Consider the following 15,061-nt stretch of genomic DNA (forward strand, 5'->3'; position numbering starts at 1 on the left):
ATGGTCAAGAAGTCGGTTGTTGCTGGATTGGTGGTCTTGCTCATGGTTGCCGTGGGATTTTTCCTGGGAGTATTTTTGGGGTTCAGGAATAAAAGACTTACCAGTTCCTCCAATCATTTCTACACTAAAGCAGCCGTGGCGGCAGACGCTGGGAAGTGTTCAGAGATTGGAAGGTAGGAGTCCAGAAACCCCATTGTGTTGCATTCATGCTTGACCAGTGAAGGCGTAATAATGAGGGTCATTGTAAGTCAATAGTATGCATGTATCATATGCAGGGATATTTTGAAGAGGAATGGATCGGCTGTCGACGCCTCTATTGCTGCTCTGTTGTGTGTCGGGCTGTTTAATGCACACAGTATGGGTATCGGAGGAGGGCTGTTCTTCACTATATATAATGCATCAACAGGTATAACATTTACATTTATGCATTTGGCAGACATAATAGCATTTATAAAGATTCAAACCCATGACCTTGGTGTTGCAATTGTTATGCTCTATCAAGCTACAGGATGTATGTGAAATCTCAGTAGATGCAATAACTCCTCCACACCACCTACACCAAAAAGCATCTTTTCCAGTTTCCAGTCTCCTTTGACTGTAGTGACTCAGCATAATCGTATATCTATTACACATACCCAATTCTTGCACCACTCTTTCTGAATCACTAACAATTTTGGTATTAGCAAACTACACCTATAACTACTAGGTCATCACAACCTTATGAGGTCAAAGTAATGATGACTAAATAACAATTTCCTCCTATGATGTTACATGATGTCTTGAGTAATAGTGAGTTGAAAAGTTTCATGTTTAACCAACAGGAAAAGTGGAGACGATTGATGCCAGAGAAACTGCTCCAATGAATGCTACAGAAAACATGTTTGGTAATAATACCCAGCTGTCGAGGAAAGGTACTTATAGATTATCATTTGTTCATTTATTTACTAATGAGGTCGAAAAATGTGAAATTTACATGTGCATTTGGAGATGCTTTTATTTAAAGAAACTTAAAATAGTGCATTGAAGGTATACATGTTTATCAGTATGTGTGTCCCTGGGATCGAACCCACAATTGTTTGCACTCCTATGCAATGCTCTACCAATGCAGCATCAACAACTTGGTTTCATTATGTCTTATTTTCTATTAACTTCCATTGGACTTGAGGCCAGAACTAGGGGGACAAAGTAATATAAAAGTAACATTTTCACAAAATAAATACTGAAATTGTTTTAATAACAGGAGGGTTGTCCATAGCCATACCAGGAGAAATCCGCGGTTATGAGATGGCACACAAAAGACATGGAAAACTGCCATGGAGGGAACTGTTTCAGCCCAGTATAGAATTGGCACGCAATGGTTTTCCAGTTGGTGGGGCCTTGGCCAAAGCCATAGCAAAGAACAAGGAATCAATTCTGAATGATGTTTCATTCTGGTAAGAATCAGCCAAAAACTAGTCAGTAATATTAAATGCTAGGTGAAAAAGGGACGAAGCCAACCTGTTGTGTTATAATTTAACCTACTGTAGGTTACTCTATATCCAATGTTGGGTCAGATATTAACATTTTCTGGGTTTATTTAACCCAACGGCAGGGTTTGGCACTTTTTGACTCAACATTGAAAATAACCTTACATTTTTAAGAGTGCACGATCTTATATTACACTATATTAATCATTGTTACTAGATTCAGTTTAATTGATATCATCTTGATCTTGCACTTCTTCTTTTCTACTTTCAAGTGAAGTTTTTTGTGACAGAAACAGAAACCTCCTGAAGGAAAATGATATTATTCGTTTTTCCACCCTGGCTGACACCTATGAGAAGATAGCAGAAGAAGGGCCGGATGTGTTTTACAACGGGTCAATGGCTCAGAATATAGTAGAGGATATCCAGGCTGCAGGTCATTGCTTGATTTCTTTTAAACCCTATTCTATGTTTAGGGTCAGCTATAATCTCATTTAAATGAAATATGCAAATCAACCCGAGGGCTTTGTTGCTGATAATGCAGGTGGGATCATAACACTGGAGGACCTCAGGGAATATAAGCCAGTGTTGAACGAGAGCCCGTTAAAATTAAAGGTGGGCGAGTACACCATCCATGTTCCTGACGCTCCATCCAGTGGACCTGTACTCGGACTGATTCTCAATATAGTGGATGGTGAGTCTGATATTTTCTCTGTAAAAATGATCATATCAACATATATTTTTATGTTACTTTAACTTAACTATTCGAGTTAAACAATTTCAACTTGTTTTTTCTAATTTATGTCAAATTCACAAGTCAAAACTTAAAAAAGTAGGTTGAATTGACTTGCAAAATCAAGTTGTTTAAACTTCATAGTGCATTTTTTACAATGCAGGAGTGTGTGGGTATTAAGGGCATATAAAACATTTGGATAAATCTGTAAGGTTTCTGTTGTATTTTAAAGGATGTTGCTCAGTTTCATGGACATTTTTATCAGCAAATCACCTGAACCGTAAATGTCATGTGACTATAATTTGGCACTGCAGGGAAAAGATGTCAATGCTATTTGGGTAATGTAACTAAATTTGCTTTTAATAGGCAGGTTGAATGCACATGTCATTGTACTTACATTATGCTTACTGTAAAGGTTAAGACAACAAATTTTACAGGTGACCAGGTAGCTTATGTATAACCGTGGAGTGGACACGTTCTCAGAGAAATTGCACACTTTTGAACTGGGTGATTGTGTAATAACCCTCATTTTCCCAAAAGGTCACTTACGTCAGCATGTTGTCAACCACGGATTAACACGGATATGAGCGAATGCTATACTTATGAGGACAAGCAGTATCATGTTGTGCATGAGTGTTCATTAAAACTTTCCGAATTTTGTAATACATTGTATATCTAAAACAGCTAAAACCTATTCAGCGGGGCACAATACATGCACTAATGCATTAACTATAATAACTATTCATTATATATATATATATATATATATATATATATATATATATATATATATATATATATATATATCCATAAGGAGCAATTCAAACTAATTTAAATATTAGTCAAAGATAACACAAGTGATCCCAACATGCAGTTTTTAAATTAAGGGAAAACTAAATCCAAAACTACATGGCCCTGTGTGAAAACATGCTTGCCCCCCTGTTAAAACTTAACTTACTTGGATGATCACACTGGAGTTCAATTTCTCTAGCCACACAAAGGCCTGATTACTGCCACACCTGTTCGCTATCAATAAATCACTTAAATAGGACCTGCCTGACATTGTGAAGTAGACCCAAAGATCCTCAAAAGCTAGCCATCATGCCGAGATCCAAGGATATTAAGGAACAAATGAGAAAGTAAGTAATAGAGATCTAGAAAGGTTATAAAGCAATTTCCAAAGCTTTGGGACTTCAGGGAACCACAGTGAGAGCCATTATCCACAAATGGCAAAACATGGAACAGTGGAGAACCTTTCCAGGAGTGGCGGGCAACCAAAATTACCCCAAAATTACCCCAAGAGCGCAGCGACAACTCATCCAAGAAGTCACAAAAAACCCTACATCAACATCTAAAGAACTGCAGGCCTCACTTGCCTCAGGCTCCACCATAAGAAAGAGACTGGGCAAAAATGGCCTGCATGGCAAAAACCACTGCTGAGCAAAAAGAACATAAAGCTCGTCTCAGTTTTGCCAAAAAACATCTTGATGATCCCCAGACTTTTGGGAAAATACTGGACTGACGAGACAAAAGTTGAACTTTTTGGAAGGTGAGTGTCCCATTATGTCTGGCGTCAACGTAACACAGCATTTCAGAAAAATAACATCATGCTAAACAGTAAAATATGGTGGTGGTAGTGTGATGGTCCTGGGGCTGTTTTGCTGCTTCAGGACCTGGAAAACTTGCTGTGATTAATGGAAACACGAATTCTGCGGTCTACCAAAAAATCCTGAAGGACAATGTCCGCCCATCTGTTCATGACCTCAAGCTGAAGAGAACTTGTGTTCTGCACCAGGATAATGATCCAAAACACACCAGCAAGTCCACCTCTGAATGGCTGAAGAAAAACAAAAAGACTGACCTCAATCCTGTTGAGATGCTGTGGGATGGCCTTAAGAAGGCGGTTCACACTCGAAAACCCTCCAATGTGGCTGCAAAGATTCCTTCACAGCGCTAAAACAGACTCGTTGCAAGTTATCGCAAACGCTTGCTTGCAGATGTTGCTTCTAAGGTTGGCCCAACCAGTTATAAGGTTTAATAACCTTTTCACTTTTTAAAAACTGCATGCTCTGTTTACTTGTGTTATCTTTGATTTATATTTAAATTTGTTTCATGATCTAAAACATTACAGTGTGACAAACATGCAAAAACATAAAAAAACAGGAAGGTGGCCAACACTTTATCACACCACTTTGAGTCCTAGCTAGCATACATGATTATAGACTAAAGTGACTAAACATTCCTTTTCAGGCTACAACTTTTCTGACAGCAGTGTTTCTACGTCAGAGAAGAAAACTTTAACGTACCATCGTATCGTAGAGGCGTTTCGCTTCGCATACGCCAAGAGAAGTAAACTTGGAGACCCACGTTACCTCAACATCACTGACGTGAGTTCAGCTATTCATACAAGTTTGGATTTCCTGAATTATGGGTATTAAAGCCAACCAACTCTCATACTCTGTTGATTCAACTCCAGATTGGCCTCATTCGATTGAGTGTTACTCAAGATCTGGTGAAGTGGCTATAAGAGCTCTTCATAGTAACAACTATTAGTTTCTCAAGGTCATCATCGTCTCACCCATCTACAAGCTCGGTCGCCTCTTGTAAATCTTGTTTTGATTATCTCCATCCGCAGCTCATCCAAAACATGACCTCCGACTACTTTGCAGACAACATCAGGAGTAAGATCTCAGATGACACCACTCATCAAGACAGCTACTATGATCCAGAGTACTTTGTACCTGATGACCATGGCACGGCTCATCTGTCAGTCATCGCGGAGGACGGGAGCGCAGTGGCGGCAACCAGCACCATTAACCTGTAGTAAGATAAACACAAAGTGATTGATGTTCCCTGTAAATAAACGCTGTCTTTGTTTTGTTGACTGGGAAAACAGAGTTATTCGTATGTAGTCAAATTTATAATAGGGACCATTTGAACTAAAATGTATAAATGTGACTTTTTCTAGTTTTGGCTCTAAGGTGATGTCACGCTCAACCGGCATTATCTTTAATGATGAGATGGACGACTTCAGTTCTCCTTATATCACCAATGGCTTCGGGATTCCTCCTTCACCAAACAATTTTATTCAACCAGGTGAAAATTCACATTATGTTTCAAGTTATGTTTACACAGGATAAAGTAAAAATTAATACAGTAATACTGTCTATCAGTGTAGACTTTTACAGCTAAAATTCAACTGAAGGAATGTTCAAACATTTTGCTTTTGTCTTCTTTTTCTGTGCAAGGTAAAAGACCCCTTTCCTCAATGTGTCCCACTATAATATTTGACAAACACGACAGAGTCAAAATGGTGGTTGGGGCTTCAGGTGGGACAAAAATCACGACAGCAACAGCACTGGTAACCATAAATACCAACATATTTTTAACTTTTGATCAACATAAAGTAATATTTGTACAGCAAATGCAAATTGTATTAAATAGACGTTGTTTTGAACAGGTGTATGTGCAATGATATTACAGTAATTACGCGTTGAAATCAAAAATGCAGTTTTTACACACAGGAACACCTGTGCTCATCTAACTATTTTTAGGGTCTTTTACACTGTCAAAAATGTTTTTCAAAATAAGTCCCTAGTTCTCACTGGCACAATAACCATTTTAAAAATGCACATTTGCCCGTAAAGAGTTAATATTAGGACCTCAGAGGTACATATTGTTATCGAATGTAAACATATCTGAACCTAAATGGTACATATTAAGACCTTTTTAAAGGGTACTGCCCCAGTGACAGCTTAGGATCATTTTTGTATGATTTCTGAGTTTTATTTATTTATTAATTTATTTATTTATTGTTTCATAAATCTCACTCAATGTTTTTTCACCTCTCATGTCTTTCTTATCACAGGTGATTCTGAACTCGCTCTTCTTTAACTATGATCTGAAAAAAGCCATCATAGAGCCCAGAGTTCACAATCAACTTAACCCCAACATGACCGTGGTGGAGCAGAACTTTGAGCAGGTAAGATACTAAACATCTTAAAGCTTGTAAACATGCTGAAAATTTGATATAATCCGTAAACTATTCATTTTTCACTTTTGCATTTGTACTACAGAGCATTCTTGATGGTTTAGCTCAAAAGAATCACATTACAGAACTGGAGATGACCCCAGGAGCAGTAGTCCAGGCAGTCGTGCTTCAAGGGGACAAAATCATTGCTGAATGTGACCCCAGAAAAGGTGGCTATCCTGCAGGATACTGAACACAATGCTTCTCGTTATTTGTGGATCATTAGTCACTCAGTGAAGAGCCTGGATCATCCAATGCATATTTAAAGAAATCTGACTTTTTCCATGTTTAAGTGGTATGATTGGGTCCACAGTGCTGCTATCTACTTAGAAAATGTGGAAAAAGATCAACTCAGTAACTTAGTTTTGGTAAACCAGTTTCTGCAAGCACGTGAAAAATATAGGTCATTGAAATTTGGCTCTTCTTATGATGTCATAAGGAGCTCTTTTTATAATAATACCGCCCCTTAATCTGCATTATCCAACAACAGCACTGCCATTTAGTGCAGAGAAAGAGAGAGAGAGAAAATAATTCACAGCACAATTAAGTTTCAGTTTCAACAAACCACCATCATTGTGATCAGTGTTTGCACTTCATCAGTTCATTTGCATTTTAAGGACACACCCAAAACGCCACATTTCTGCATACACCTACAAAGTGGCAATTTTAACATGACATAATACATTATTTATATGGTACTTTGATATAAAACGTCACGTGCTCTGGGGACACCAAAGATTTTTTTTGACATGTTTAAAAAGTCTTGTGACATGGCCCCTTTAAGGAAAATACACCATTAAAGGGACAGTTTGCTAAAAATGTAGAATCACTTATTCCCCCATCCCATTGCAAACTGTGAGGACAACAACAACAACACAAAAAATATTATATTAAAAAATGTTTTAGATATAATAACGGCCACACAAAAAAAAAGAGAATTGGGTCCAAAATTTCTACACCAAAAATTTTAATTTATGAAATGATACAATAATTTTGTATTATAAATAGGACTGAATTTTAAGTTTAAGTTTCAATATCACTGTTTAACTTATGTAAAAAGTGTTGAGATTAAATAGGGTGACACACTGATCAACATCAAACCTCATTGGTGGTTGCTTGTTTTACCAAACAAGGAACATTTTGCAATATTCTGCAAAAGTTTGGAAAGGGTCAAGTTTGGAAAAGCATAAAGGAGAGCTAATGATTAAACAAATTTCAATTTCGCCTCTCTAAACACATCTCATATTGAAAAATAAAATTGCAATTTACTTGCAGAATCATTTTTTCCATGTGGGTTGAAAATTACAGTAAGTCAAACTGTTATTTTGACAAACAAATCATATATATATACATCATTAGCCTATACAAATATCAATCGTTATTATAAGCTGAATTGTGTAATTGAGCAATTGTGTAATTTTTTTTAATGCTTGCTCAATAACAATTTTTTGTTTATTTATATCAAAAACGTTATTGATTACAGCTTTAAGCTCAACAGTCAGCACAGACTACAATGCACAAAGATTCTGTGTATTTTATTTTTCCTATTAATAGGAAATTTTTTGTTTCGTATTGGCATCAATGGTGCCTGTTTCTTACTGAATGGTACCACAGTGTCTTTTTTTTACCAGCCTTATTTATTGCTTTTGTGTGTAGAAGAGGTGAGATTGAATATGTGTGTATATGTGGAAGGGAGCTTTTATACCTTTATTATATTACGTTTCCATTGTTGTACAGTAGGGCTCATTGGGTTAATGGAAATAAGGTAATTTCAACATGATGATGTCTGATTGCATGTTACCAGTACACAAAATGACTGTGATTGTGCATGTTGACAATATGAAACTAAAACAGCAATACAATTCTACAGACAAGAAAACAGATGCATTTAGCGGGTTCTGAGCTCCTCATATAATATATTAAATAAATTCAGGGATTGGTTTTCATAGCCAGAGCCACTGATTTATGTTATGAGGAATATTGTTTGTTTATTAAAGATGCCGTTTTATAACTAAAATGATGCATAATGTGGATGAACTCATTGGAATAGTTATCAAAAGTCTTTGTTTTTCAATTGTAATCCTTTAATTTAATGTTGTACGTTTACAATCATGATACATGAGCGATTTCATCTTTTATGTAGAGCTGTTAATGTTCATCATAGTGTAACACTGTGATGTGTGTACAAGTGTAGCTCTTTGTCCGAAATACATATATTTTCTAACATCCATTGTTCTCATGTCTCATGACTATTGTTGTGCTGTTAATGAAACCTTTTTGGTCCATTGTTTACAAATGGTTTCATAAATTTTCATAGCAAGCGCTATGATTGCTTAATGATTCAAGATGTAATTTATGTAATTTATGAAACTGCCATGTAAACCAGCTCTGCTTTTGAAAAATTGGAGGCATATTCAGTGAATAATCACATACCTAGTAAGCAAACGAAAAGGAATATGAACAAAGAAAAGCAAATAGACCAATTTCTGTAAATAAATATATCCTCAACAGAAGTTAAATCAATGCACTGTAAAAAGTGCAAAATTGGAGTAACTTAAAAAAAAACTTTTAATATTTCACTTTATTTTCACTTTAAGTGAAATATAAGTTAAATATACCAATTTGAAGTCATTTCTAAGTTAATCCAACTTTTAACTTTTTACAGTGTGGATCAAACGTGGTATGGTATAAAAAAATGCAAGTACACTGTAAAAAACATCCGTAGAAATTGCAGCTGGGTTGCCGGTAACTTACCGTTGATTTAAATTTATGTTTTTAACTGGCAACATTTTGTTTAAAGTTAAATGAACATTAAACATTTACAATAATAATATTTAAAATTTATTCGACTTTGAACAAACTCTTGCCAGTAAATAACATAAATTTAAATCTACGGTAAATTACCGGCAACCCAGCTACAATAACATTGTAATTTCTACGGAATTTTTTTACAGTGTACTATCCCAGAATTTTCATTATTAGGAAAAACTAACGAGGGCAACTTTTACAGTAAAGTGCCTCATTATAAATATTCCCGCATCTGCCATTGGTTAAACAAAAAGATAGTCCCGCCCAAACTCACACCATTGAGTCAGTTGCTGTGTCATTTTGAGTTCCAACAAAGCCAGCAATGCTTAAATTTGTTACATTTGTCTCTGCTGGGATAAAATATTGTATATTTGTATGTTATATTGATTTTTACATGTACGTATAGTACGGTGGCCCAATCGTGCACAATACAACAAAATCTAAAAAGCAAATGTAAGTTAACAACACAACAAAATAAGGCATTTTTATGCCAAAAGCGCCCCCTAGTGGTGGGGAGCATTTCTGTTGTGTTGTGGCTTTATTTTGTTGTGATTTTATTTCATTGTAGGGCTGTGACGATACATCGCGTTCCCCATTAAAAAGACCTGCCTGAAATCGATTAGGAATCGCAAGGTTCAGATTCTGTGTGCATGCACTACGGCTCTGTGACAGTAGGAAGTCCTTATAAATCTAAAATCACTATGAGTTGTTTATAATGTGAATTTTAAAAGCAACACTCGTCAAACACAATCATTCAAAATATTCTTTATTATCATGAATAAACCTGAAACAATCTGAAGAACAACGATATAGACGGTTTCAGCAGTAACAACATAAACAAGCCGCTGTCGCGGTCCGCACGTAACTTCCGGTAAACTAATAAATAACAACAAAGTTCTTTAAACATAGTTTATTTATATAACAAGCAAACAAAACAACACATAGATTGCCGAAACCAAAACATTTGTTATTTTCGACGAGGCATTTGTTTAAGAGATAAGTTTAGCAACTAGTCAGACCATTAAAAAAACAAAACCGGAAGTAAGGTTCGGATCCAGACGTGTATCACGTGCGTCCAATGAAACCGTCTATAAATATCCCTTTAGACATTTCCTGGAATAGTAGCCGTTTCTCAATGTCAAGGATACTTCCTTGGCAGGACTAGTCCTTAAAAGTCACTTCCTTCAGAGGCTAGGCGAGGCTCCTTTTAGGCATTCGGAGAACACGTTAAATGGAACAGGCTAGCAAGTGCACGTCATTGCGTGATTGAAAGGTGTGCTTTCGGTGCTGCGCGCATAGGATTGTGGGTGATTTCAGTGCGTGAAGAGCGCGAAGGATACAAATTTGCATCCTTTCCTGTATATGGGATATTTCTCAAACAAAGAACTCAGTCCTTGGCTGAAATTTCGAGGATCCTCGACATTGGAACAGTCCTTCGACGGACGTCGATGACGTAGCATCCTCGAAATTCTAGCTTCCGAGGATCCTTCCTTGACATTGAGAAACGGCTACTGTTTGTAATGCTACTTCTTCTGTGGCACAAATGACGTTTCTACACGAGTGCGCCCTCTGGTTTTTGGATGTGGCGGCATTTCACCGTAGTTCATTCAAAATCATTCATTGACAAAACGCACATTTACACGATTTTTGTCACAGCCCTCTCCCATTGTGTTGTGAACTTACATTTGCTTTTTAAATTTTGTTGTGCACAATTGGGCCACTGTAAGCCCAGCAGCCTGTGGTAACATATAGTTCGAGAACTCCCTTAACTCTTTCCCAGCCAAGGTTTTTTTTTTAAAGTTGCCAGCCAGCGCCAGCATTTTTCAAGATTTTTTCTTTAAATAAATAAACATACAATATATCAAATGAAAGAACAGACACTCTGCTTTCAAAAAAAAGAAAACTTTTCATTCTCTCAAATATGGGTAGGTTTCTTCAAAAACACCAAATTTTGAGCAAAAAGCTGAAGTAATTAAATTTTTGTGAAGGACTTTTGATAGAGATCAGATGCAGAGCGATCTTCAAAACTTACATGGACATACAGCTGTTTGCCCTTGGGGTTTTATAAGTTGCACCACCTGGTAGATGTAAGCAATAAGGTACGAGAGGTTGTGCTGTATCGTGAATAAGTAACGGCTAAAGGGCGTTGTTAGGCACGACGCGAAGCAGATGAACCCCTTGGCTTCAGCCGTTACTTATTCACGATACAGCACTTGCCTCAAGTACCTTATTGCTTTTATAAAACAGTTACCACACAATATTAAAGTAAAAAAAAATTGTGCAACTTTCACGAAGTTAAATCAATAACAAGCATTCCTTCCACTAGAAAAAATAGTCCCTGACCATGAACAAAAATGTGTTCCAATGTGTAATATGGACGAAAGCTCAAATAAAAACAACAAACCGATACGTGTGGTTGCTTAGGGCGCAGTGATAAACAGAACCCTTAGGTGAAGTGGTCATAGCCGTGTTTTATAGTGAATAAAGCACACCTATTGACCAATCAGAATCAAGGATTGAAACTAACCATTTTATAAAATAGCAGTATAAAGGATTGGCAGAAATACTTGTTATTGGCATGGAAGCGTTTTCTCTTAATTGACGAGTAAATTTGTCAATGGTGGGGAATGAGTTAAGGGCCAGTCACACTAGACTTTTTGTTCCATTGACTTTTATTCATACGTATGCTGATGAGGCAGACTGGAAACGCAGGCTCACGTGACAATATTTCGTGGGTCACTAGCAAAGTTAAAGTCTGGTGAACTCTGATCTGTGATTTCCTATTACTTTAGAGTTGTGACCAGTACAAAACTGTCACTGCATGTCACCTTTCTCTCTACTGAAAAGCACAACTGGACAAAGCCAGAGATCATATTGATAAGCCGCTCCACACAGCAACGTCCGACAAATACATGCATGCTTAAAGTCTAGTGTGACTGTGTCTTTAGTCTGTCTATTAGTAATTTCCATAATTTAAGTGTTTACTTAACCTTGCAAAAAAAGAAAAGAATTAAAGTATTTAAGAAAGCAAAAAAAACAAAGCTGCAGACAGGAGAGAGGTCGCATGCTCATAATTCATTGTATAAGAGCTTTGTTCAACAGACACAGATTCTAAACGGGTCATGAAAGATCTGTCAAAGAGTTTAGGATTACAATTATACTTTGAAAGAACTGAAAACTAAAAACGGCCACTGATTGACGCACAAAAGACAACATCCAAACGTCTGACAGATGTTTTGTCTCCTCTTCACGGTTAGGATGAGTTTTACATACGTTTGGGCTGAGAAGAGATGCTTCTATTATTCTACTGTCAGACAGGAAACCCTCGGGCGTCCATATGGTCTCAGCTCGAGGATGGTTGAAACAAAGGCTGAATGAAAGAGAGAAAAATTTGGGTACCAGCAGGCAGATTCAGGACTAAAGCTTCCCTGAGGACTTGAATTGGAAATCACTGGGCTTTTGACTGCACAGACTGCAGGCTTCCTGCGTTTGCTTCCTGGCACTAAAGTTATCCTAACTACTTAGGCCAAGTGATGGACAGCATTTATTCTTGGGCTCCAAAATGAGAGCTCATAATGCTCTGTATGTTTTAGCTATGGTGATACTGAAGTTAATCCACTTCCTCCGATGGGATCTAGCTGCGCAGTTTCAGACAGATCCTGTTTTCAACACTTTGAATGTTAATTATGAGGAAATGCAGGCCTTGTGCTGTGGAAAAACCATTGGTAAGCAGCTGAGCTAAAATTCCTGTTGACCATCCGTCTGCACACTTCAGTCTTACTGAGAGATGCCAAGAACCTTGATTGTCAACAATCTACCGAATCAATAATGTGGTGTATGCTCTTATTGTACATAAGTAAAACAGAATTGAATTGCAAATCTAATTGAAAATTAAGTCAGATGTGATTTTTGTCCAGCAGTGGATGAGACTGTAGAGTTTGACAGTAATGGAATTGACAAATCATGACGGTTTCAGCACCAACAACCTAAACAAACGGCTTTTGTGGACTAAACGCAACTTTCTGTAGACTTCCACATAGGCCCTCCAAAAGCTTAGGGAGCTAATTCCTCGCTGCCTCCTGTAATGTAACGCATTCGGACAGCCTTCATAGGCAGCTTAAAGAGTAACTAAACCCCTGGTCAGAGCCTGACTCCGCCCACTGGCAATATTTGAAAAATGCAAGAAAAGTGGGAAGATCCCAACGGAGATAGAGGGGACAAACTAAGCTCGTACCAAGTGTATGGTGAGATCGTAACAAGGGCGTGGTGAGCTTGAACCTGCTTACGTCACAAGTCATTTTTTGGACCCAACATCCAATAGGAAAATTCAACTGCAGTAGCCACCGTTCAACCTGAAGAGGGCAGCACTCAGACGTTTTTACACCATATATTGCAGTATTGAAACACTTTATATCCAAATGTCAAAAAAGTTACTAAAATCAATGAACACCACTAATAAAGCATCATTCTTACAGATCATCAACTAAAAAAAGTTGGTTTAGGATTTAGTTACTCTTTAATGGAATTCAGTTTGAAATATAAACAGAGAGCGCCTTTGTGAACTAATAAAAAAACTACAATGCAAATTTCTCGCTAGAAACTTAATCAAAAGGTGTAAAAAGTGAAAACTTTATTTACACTAAATTTCCGCCTGTCGGTTCTTGCGGCACCACATGACGTCAAACAAGCCTATTAACAACAGAGTCATGTGACCTGCTAGTGGCATCTCCGGCCAGCCAGCTATAGATTACTTTACTTATTCATTTAGCTGACGCTTTTATCTGTACGTTGTGATTGGCCTGAATACCTCTGAGGTCAGCCGGTGTGACGCTCTTACCATGTTTGAAAGATTCAGTCACAATGAATGCAATGCTAAGTAAGGGATAATGTAGAGGCAGCCGGTAGTTATCGGGAAATAAGCCCCAACAGTGTCCTGATCACACTGTCGGGGCTTATTTCCCGATAACTACCGGCTGCCTCTACATTATCCCGCTTATTACACGGCTACTTGCCACATAAGAAAAAAAACTTGACATGAATATGAATTTGAAACATTTTATTGGCATATTTGTTTTAAATTAACATTTTTATCCTTCTGTGAAACTTTGCACAGATGCATAAAATGATCGTAATACCTTATTAAGATCCTCTGCTTCATACTTGTCCGTCCGCCAAAATTTTCCATTCTTAATTGTGGTTGTCCAGTGTTTGTCACAAGATGGCGCCAAACAGTAATCTTTGTTGGCGCGGAGGGATTTTAAACATACAAGTAGTACCGGCTATGCGTTATTACTTTGGAGCGGTTATTATTTGAAAAGAACGAACCTGCAAATATCTCAACTGACCAATCAGAATCAAGCATTCCAGAGAGCTGTGTAATAACAGGAGTTAACTTACGGACTGTGAGTCCAAGCGGGAGGAATTATGATAATGTCGGTCTTCTCTACATCACCAAACCCAGGAAGTAAACTGTTGCCTACAATCCATGCGTTTGTTGTAGTCCAAGAAAAGAGATTTATATTGGAGATGATAACTCTCTTCATCCTATACTTTGGGGTTTGTACCTTTTGCATATCGTTAACATGTAACACACACTTACACACCAAAGGAAATGAAAAATCGTGATTTGGATAATAGGTGCTCTTTAAGACACTTATACGAAAAATATTTTATTGTTATGGCCTGTAACATTTTGTGATCCGTGGCAATGATTACCATCTCATTATAATAAATATAACCATTTTAAAAAAGCTCAAAAATATATGACCTTGGACACCAATGGGTGGTTTCCCGGACAGTGATTAGCTTAAGCCAGGACTAGACCTTAGTTTAATTAGAAAAAATAACTAGTTTGAACAAACATGCCTCACTACAAACATTACTTGTGTGCATTTGAGGCAAAACAAAGTGCACTGATGTATTTTAAGACATGTCAGTGCAAGTTGTTCTCAGTTTGGACAGCCTTTACATTTATTTTAGTCTAGGACTAGTCTAATCCCAGTCTGGGAAACCGCCACAAAATGTACC

The 15,061-nt window shown here is 37.3% G+C and overlaps 1 protein-coding gene across 1 annotated transcript; it reads left to right on the forward strand.

The window, feature by feature from the left end:
• Positions 1-8,429, forward strand: ggt1a (gamma-glutamyltransferase 1a). The gene is made up of 12 exons (XM_065247950.2): positions 1-173; positions 276-406; positions 822-911; positions 1,241-1,433; positions 1,739-1,899; positions 2,008-2,157; positions 4,447-4,583; positions 4,832-5,019; positions 5,165-5,292; positions 5,445-5,557; positions 6,065-6,178; positions 6,273-8,429. Exons 1-12 carry the CDS (start codon positions 1-3, stop codon positions 6,417-6,419), a joined length of 1,725 nt encoding a protein of 574 aa, XP_065104022.1. The 3' UTR covers positions 6,420-8,429.
• The last annotated feature ends 6,632 nt before the right edge of the window (positions 8,430-15,061 follow it).

This window comes from Paramisgurnus dabryanus, chromosome 11 (assembly GCF_030506205.2).
Source record: "Paramisgurnus dabryanus chromosome 11, PD_genome_1.1, whole genome shotgun sequence".
In the NCBI taxonomy this organism is placed as follows: domain Eukaryota; kingdom Metazoa; phylum Chordata; class Actinopteri; order Cypriniformes; family Cobitidae; genus Paramisgurnus; species Paramisgurnus dabryanus.

Excerpts from the sequence above, each read along its gene's own strand:
- ggt1a (XM_065247950.2), top strand. The coding sequence starts at position 1 with ATGGTCAAGAAGTCGGTTGTTGCTGGATTGGTGGTCTTGCTCATGGTT. Across the intron at positions 407-821 it reads TATATATAATGCATCAACAG|GAAAAGTGGAGACGATTGAT; the intron begins GTATAACATTTA and ends TTTAACCAACAG. Across the intron at positions 1,434-1,738 it reads CTGAATGATGTTTCATTCTG|TGAAGTTTTTTGTGACAGAA; the intron begins GTAAGAATCAGC and ends TCTACTTTCAAG.